The 7025-nt window shown below is 45.4% G+C and overlaps 1 protein-coding gene across 1 annotated transcript in view; it reads left to right on the forward strand.

The window, feature by feature from the left end:
* LOC115180381 (NUAK family SNF1-like kinase 1) overlaps window positions 1–3413 on the forward strand; it is a 27865-nt gene extending 24452 nt beyond the window's left edge. Inside the window, exons 6-7 of the mRNA XM_029742431.1 lie at window positions 1702–1834; window positions 2277–3413. Coding sequence (XP_029598291.1) covers window positions 1702–1834; window positions 2277–3403 — 1260 coding nt within the window. The 3' untranslated portion in view covers window positions 3404–3413. The remainder of the gene's footprint in view (window positions 1–1701; window positions 1835–2276) is intronic.
* The last annotated feature ends 3612 nt before the right edge of the window (window positions 3414–7025 follow it).

A 7025-nucleotide genomic window follows, 5' to 3' on the forward strand; every position in this document is an offset into this window, starting at 1 on the left:
CAGTATTGTAACTACCAGTGTGTTGTGTTTCCAGGTAGACAGTATTGTAACTACCAGTGTGTTGTGTTTCCAGGTAGACAGTATTGTTTCCAGGTAGACAGTATTGTAACTACCAGTGTGTTGTGTTTCCAGGTAGACAGTAATGTTTCCAGGTAGACAGTATTGTAACTACCAGTGTGTTGTGTTTCCAGGTAGACAGTAATGTTTCCAGGTAGACAGTATTGTAACTACCAGTGTGTTGTGTTTCCAGGTAGACAGTAATGTTTCCAGGTAGACAGTATTGTAACTACCAGTGTGTTTTGTTTCCAGGTAGACAGTAATGTTTCCAGGTAGACAGTATTGTAACTACCAGTGTGTTGTGTTTCCAGGTAGACAGTATTGTAACTACCAGTGTGTTGTGTTTCCAGGTAGACAGTATTGTAACTACCAGTGTGTTGTGTTTCCAGGTAGACAGTAATGTTTCCAGGTAGACAGTATTGTAACTACCAGTGTGTTGTGTTTCCAGGTAGACAGTAATGTTTCCAGGTAGACAGTATTGTAACTACCAGTGTGTTTTGTTTCCAGGTAGACAGTAATGTTTCCAGGTAGACAGTATTGTAACTACCAGTGTGTTGTGTTTCCAGGTAGACAGTATTGTAACTACCAGTGTGTTGTGTTTCCAGGTAGACAGTATTGTAACTACCAGTGTGTTGTGTTTCCAGGTAGACAGTAATGTTTCCAGGTAGACAGTATTGTAACTACCAGTGTGTTTTGTTTCCAGGTAGACAGTAATGTTTCCAGGTAGACAGTATTGTAACTACCAGTGTGTTGTGTTTCCAGGTAGACAGTATTGTAACTACCAGTGTGTTGTGTTTCCAGGTAGACAGTAATGTTTCCAGGTAGACAGTATTGTAACTACCAGTGTGTTGTGTTTCCAGGTAGACAGTAATATTTCCAGGTAGACAGTATTGTAACTACCAGTGTGTTGTGTTTCCAGGTAGAGAGTAATGTTTCCAGGTAGACAGTATTGTAACACACTGGTAGTTACAATACTGTCTACCTGGAAACACACTACCAGTGTGTTTTGTTTCCAGGTAGACAGTAATGTTTCCAGGTAGACAGTATTGTAACTACCAGTGTGTTGTGTTTCCAGGTAGACAGTATTGTAACTACCAGTGTGTTGTGTTTCCAGGTAGACAATAATGTTTCCAGGTAGACAGTATTGTAACTACCAGTGTGTTGTGTTTCCAGGTAGACAGTAATGTTTCCAGGTAGACAGTATTGTAACTACCAGTGTGTTTTGTTTCCAGGTAGACAGTAATGTTTCCAGGTAGACAGTATTGTAACTACCAGTGTGTTGTGTTTCCAGGTAGACAGCATTGTAACTACCAGTGTGTTGTGTTTCCAGGTAGACAGTAATGTTTCCAGGTAGACAGTAATGTTTCCAGGTAGACAGTATTGTAACTACCAGTGTGTTGTGTTTCCAGGTAGACAGTATTGTAACTACCAGTGTGTTGTGTTTCCAGGTAGACAGTATTGTAACTACCAGTGTGTTGTGTTTCCAGGTAGACAGTAATGTTTCCAGGTAGACAGTATTGTAACTGCCAGTGTGTTGTGTTTCCAGGTAGACAGTATTGTAACTACCAGTGTGTTGTGTTTCCAGGTAGACAGTAATGTTTCCAGGTAGACAGTATTGTAACTGCCAGTGTGTTGTGTTTCCAGGTAGACAGTTGGGCCCTGGGAGTGCTTCTCTACACCCTGGTCTATGGGACCATGCCCTTCGATGGGGAAGACCACAATAAACTAATCCGCCAGATCACCAACGGAGAGTACAGGGAACCTACACAGTCCTCAGGTACTAGTTTAACTATGTTGATATTCCTCTTTCTTTCTCTCTCTGTAGCTGTCTCCTCTCTCTCTCTCTCTCTCTCTCTCTCTCTCTCTCTCTCTCTCTCTCTCTGTAGCTGTCTCCTCTCTCTCTGTAGCTGTCTTCTCTCTCTCTCTCTGTAGCTGTCTCCTCACGCTCTCTGTAGCTGTCTCTTCTCTCTCTCTGTAGCTGTCTCCTCTCTCTCTCTCTGTAGCTGTCTCCTCTCTATTTTTGTAGCTGTCTCCCCCCTCTCTCTGTAGCTGTCTCCTCTCTCTCTGTTTGTCTCCTCTCTCTCTCTGTAGCTGTCTCCCCCCTCTCTCTGTAGCTGTCTCCTCTCTCTCAGTTTGTCTCCTCTCTCTCTCTGTCTGTTAAATAATTCTATAGATTGCTGCTAAAGTCTCTGTCCTCCTCACCTTCCATTCTCTCCCAGATGCTCGTGGTCTGATCCGCTGGATGTTGATGGTTAACCCGGAGCGTCGAGCCACGGTGGAAGACATCGCCAACCACTGGTGGGTCAACTGGGGCTGGAAGACCACTGTGTGTGACTGTGACATCCAGAAGGACAACACTGGCTGCACCTCTTCTCCAACGCTAGCACGCTTTATCGACTGGCAGAACCGCACCACAGAGTCACCCAGGGTGGCGCCGGTCAAGCCTCCCAGCTCGGAACCCCCCGCCGTACCCCCCCATGCTGGCCGCCAGCGCCTGAGGAAGTCCAGGAAGGAGAATGATAGCGGAGTGCTCCACCATCACACCGCGTGGGAAGACAAAGACAAAGACAAACCAGGACTGAAGAGGCCCAAGGGGATCCTGAAGATGCATGTGTCTGAGCAGAGGTCCCACAGCCTGGGGGAGATCGAGCTGAGTCGCTCCCTGCACTTTCACGAGGGAAGGGAGCTACCCTCCAGCCCCGAGAGGGATGAGGAGGAGGATGATCAGGATCGCCAGGGGGTCTCGCCGGCCAAGATGGTGCCCACCCTCCCCAAGAAGGGCATCCTGAAGAACAACCAGCAGCGGGAGTCTGGCTACTACTCCTCCCCAGAACGCAGTGAGTCCTCTGAACTGCTAGGGAGCAGCACCTCCATGGCCCCACCCGCCAGCTCACCAACAAAGAGGTCCATGGGAAGAAAGGGCATATTGAAGCGTAATGGGAAGTACGGCAACTCCACTTCCTTCCACAGTGGCTTGTCCAATATGGGCTACCATGGAGAGCCTCAGGGGGACTCAGGCCTCTCTCGCAGCCAGAGTAGACCCTCCAGTATTGTCTCTGAGGAGATGGGTCTCTCCAGTGTTCCTCCCTTAATGGGAATGGATTGGTCTCCCTCGTCCCCGCAGCCCAACGTCAGGGCCTGTATGTCGGCTGAGGATCTACTCCAGCTGGCAGGCTTCAGACGGGGCCTCCAGACGGCTGCAGGGGGGCTCCATGGGGGGAAGGTGGGGACCCGAGGGACACCAGGGTCTCCTGGGGACGATGGAAGCTTCTCTCTGCTAGGAGACATGGACGATATGACCCAGGTCTACCAACACGCCCTGGACATCAGCAGCAAACTGACCTAGGGGAGTTAGGGGAGTTAGGGGAGTTAGGGGAGGTGGAGTTAGGGGAGTTAGGGGAGGTGGAGTTAGGGGAGTTAGGGGAGTTAGGGGAGGTGGAGTTAGCGGAGTTAGGGGAGTTAGTGGAGTTAGGGCAGTTAGGGGAGTTAGGGGAGGTGGAGTTAGGGGAGTTAGGGGAGTTAGGGGAGGTGGAGTTAGGGGAGTTAGGGGAGTTAGGGGAGGTGGAGTTAGGGGAGTTAGGGGAGGTGGATTTAGGGGAGGTGGAGTTAGGGGAGTTAGGGGAGGTGGAGTTAGGGGAGTTAGGGGAGGTGGAGTTAGGGGAGTTAGGGGAGGTGGAGTTAGGGGAGTTAGGGGAGGTGGAGTTAGGGGAGGTGGAGTTAGGGGAGGGGGAGTTAGGGGAGTTAGGGGAGTTAGGGGAGTTAGGGGAGTTAGGGGAGGTGGAGTTAGGGGAGGTGGAGTTAGGGGAGTTAGGGGAGTTAGGGTGATGGGAAGTTACATGGGAAGGACAGACACTCACACTAGAACCCTCATTTCTGTGTTAGGACTGGCCACGTGTGTTGTGAACTAGGCGTTCCAGCCATCTTAACGTACTGAATCTACCCTCTCAGAGACAGTGCTGCTGTAAATCTTTATATGTTCAATAGAGCTAAATAAGTATTGTATTATATGTCAGTCAGAGACACAAACCATGCTGTGATGAAGCTCATGGAAAACCTCCATTAGGTTTCCTGAAGAATCTTTAGAAGAAGGACTGTTGTCTCTGAATCCACTTACGTAATGGATATGTAGGCCGAATATTCATGTTTTCTCAATGTAATGGACAGTTAGGACTACTGTTCATGTTATCTCATAGTAATGGACAGTTAGGACTACTGTTCATGTTATCTCATAGTAATGGACAGTTAGGACTACTGTTCATGTTATCTCATTGTAATGGACAGTTAGGACTACTGTTCATGTTATCTCATAGTAATGGACAGTTAGGACTACTGTTCATGTTATCTCATTGTAATGGACAGTTAGGACTACTGTTCATGTTATCTCAATGTAATGGACAGTTAGGACTACTGTTCATGTTATCTCATTGTAATGGACAGTTAGGACTACTGTTCATGTTATCTCAATGTAATGGACAGTTAGGACTACTGTTCATGTTATCTCAATGTAATGGACAGTTAGGACTACTGTTCATGTTATCTCATAGTAATGGACAGTTAGGACTACTGTTCATGTTATCTCATTGTAATGGACAGTTAGGACTACTGTTCATGTTATCTCAATATAATGGACAGTTAGGACTACTGTTCATGTTATCTCAATGTAATGGACAGTTAGGACTGTGTGTTATCTATTTATATTGTTGAAACAGACATATATTGCCTGTGTGTTTTGGTCATTTCAAGACGTACTGTAGTGTATGTACCCTTCAAGGAATGGTACTGAATAATAGTATTACTTGATTGAATTGACATGAAATCCATACGTGATATTTGTCCTAATCCAGCAGGACATCTATTGTACAGTATCACAGTGGGAAGGATTAAGAGCAAACTGTGTGTATTGATATAAGTCTACTATATTGGCCATCCAAAGGAAGTGCCTTTATTAGTGCTATGTTATCATGTACTGTATTTCCTGAAGGTTTATGGAGGAACAGTTAGATAATCAACAAAACTCACCACATTAGACACTACTATAGGGAGGCGATTCACAGAGCTGTGACCACGCACTCTCCTGAGTCTAAACAACTAGGACTTGTTCATGTTCGTAACCATTTGGTTTCACAGTAGAACTGCAGTTGTTTTGGAAATGGGACTGAAAGACAGAACGACTGAAAGAACAAAAGAAGGGTGGATAGAGACTTGTAGTCAAAACTTAAGTAGATTCACAGAGTTGTGGCTACAAGCTCTCCAGTCTACATGATTAGGTCATGTGTAGGCCGTATGATATTGAACTGTAGTTGTTTTAGAAAGAGAAATACTGAAAAAAACAAGGGGTAGATAGACGTGAGTGGGAGGGGTTAATGGGTCTTGTTTGTGGAGGGAAGTTGGGTACTGGCCAAGGCTGTTACACCTCTTCCTACCCAGACTGAAGACTCAGAGTGGTCGAGAAAAGAGGGGGCTACTAGAGACAGAGAGCGAGAAAGAGAGAGAGAGAAATATAGAAAGAAAGAGAGAGCGATTGTAGCTTAGTGTAGCTGGGAAAAGAAAGGGGTAGTAGAGAGAGAGGTTGAGTGAAAAAGGTCAAACGGAAAGAATGTTTGGAAGGGTAAAAGGAATTATGTTTCAGCTGACCAAATAAGTTCAGCTTTAAATTGGGAAAATATACAGTTCAACACATTGTAGCTGAAAGTCATTACAGTCACTGTAGCTGAAAGTCATTACAGTCATTGTAGCTGAAAGTCATTGCAGCTGAAAGTCATTACAGTCATTGTAGCTGAAAGTCATTACAGTCATTGCAGCTGAAAGTCATTACAGTCATTGTAGCTGAAAGTCATTGCAGCTGAAAGTCATTACAGTCATTGTAGCTGAAAGTCATTACAGTCATTGCAGCTGAAAGTCATTACAGTCATTGCAGCTGAAAGTCATTACAGTCACTGTAGCTGAAAGTCATTACAGTCACTGTAGCTGAAAGTCATTACAGTCACTGTAGCTGAAAGTCATTACAGTCACTGTAGCTGAAAGTCATTACAGACATTGCAGCTGAAAGTCATTACAGTCACTGTAGCTGAAAGTCATTACAGTCACTGTAGCTGAAAGTCATTACAGTCACTGCAGCTGAAAGTCATTACAGTCACTGTAGCTGAAAGTCATTACAGTCACTGTAGCTGAAAGTCATTACAGTCACTGCAGCTGAAAGTCATTACAGTCACTGTAGCTGAAAGTCATTACAGTCACTGTAGCTGAAAGTCATTACAGTCACTGCAGCTGAAAGTCATTACAGTCACTGTAGCTGAAAGTCATTACAGTCACTGCAGCTGAAAGTCATTACAGTCACTGTAGCTGAAAGTCATTACAGTCACTGCAGCTGAAAGTCATTACAGTCACTGTAGCTGAAACTCATTACAGTCACTGTAGCTGAAAGTCATTACAGTCATTGCAGCTGAAAGTCATTACAGTCACTGCAGCTGAAAGTCATTACAGTCACTGTAGCTGAAAGTCATTACAGTCATTGCAGCTGAAAGTCATTACAGTCACTGTAGCTGGCACTACACAACCTTGATAGAACAGCAGTGTGTTAGCTCACTGTGAGTGTTACATATAGATGGCCTTCTCTCTCTACAGCCTGTGTGCTGCTGGACCAGTTATATGTGCTCTATGAAGCGTGGCTTGGTGAGAGGGTGTAACCTTCAGTACCACTCTAGAACAGAAACAACCCAGGCAATATGTTTCAGTGTGTTTGGGTTTCTCAAACACCACACGGTTGTTTAAATGTCTGGGTTTGTGTCCCAAATGGCACCCTATTGGTTACTTTTGAATGCAGTTCTATGGGCCCTTTGTGAAAAGGAGTGCACTACATAGGGAATGGGTTGCCATTTGGGACACAAACCCAGACATTTAAACAACCGGGTGGTGTCCGAGAAACCCAAACACATTGAAACATATTAGTGTTGAGAAATCAATGGAGC

Source organism: Salmo trutta, chromosome 40 (genome assembly GCF_901001165.1).
Source record: "Salmo trutta chromosome 40, fSalTru1.1, whole genome shotgun sequence".
In the NCBI taxonomy this organism is placed as follows: Eukaryota; Metazoa; Chordata; class Actinopteri; order Salmoniformes; family Salmonidae; genus Salmo; species Salmo trutta.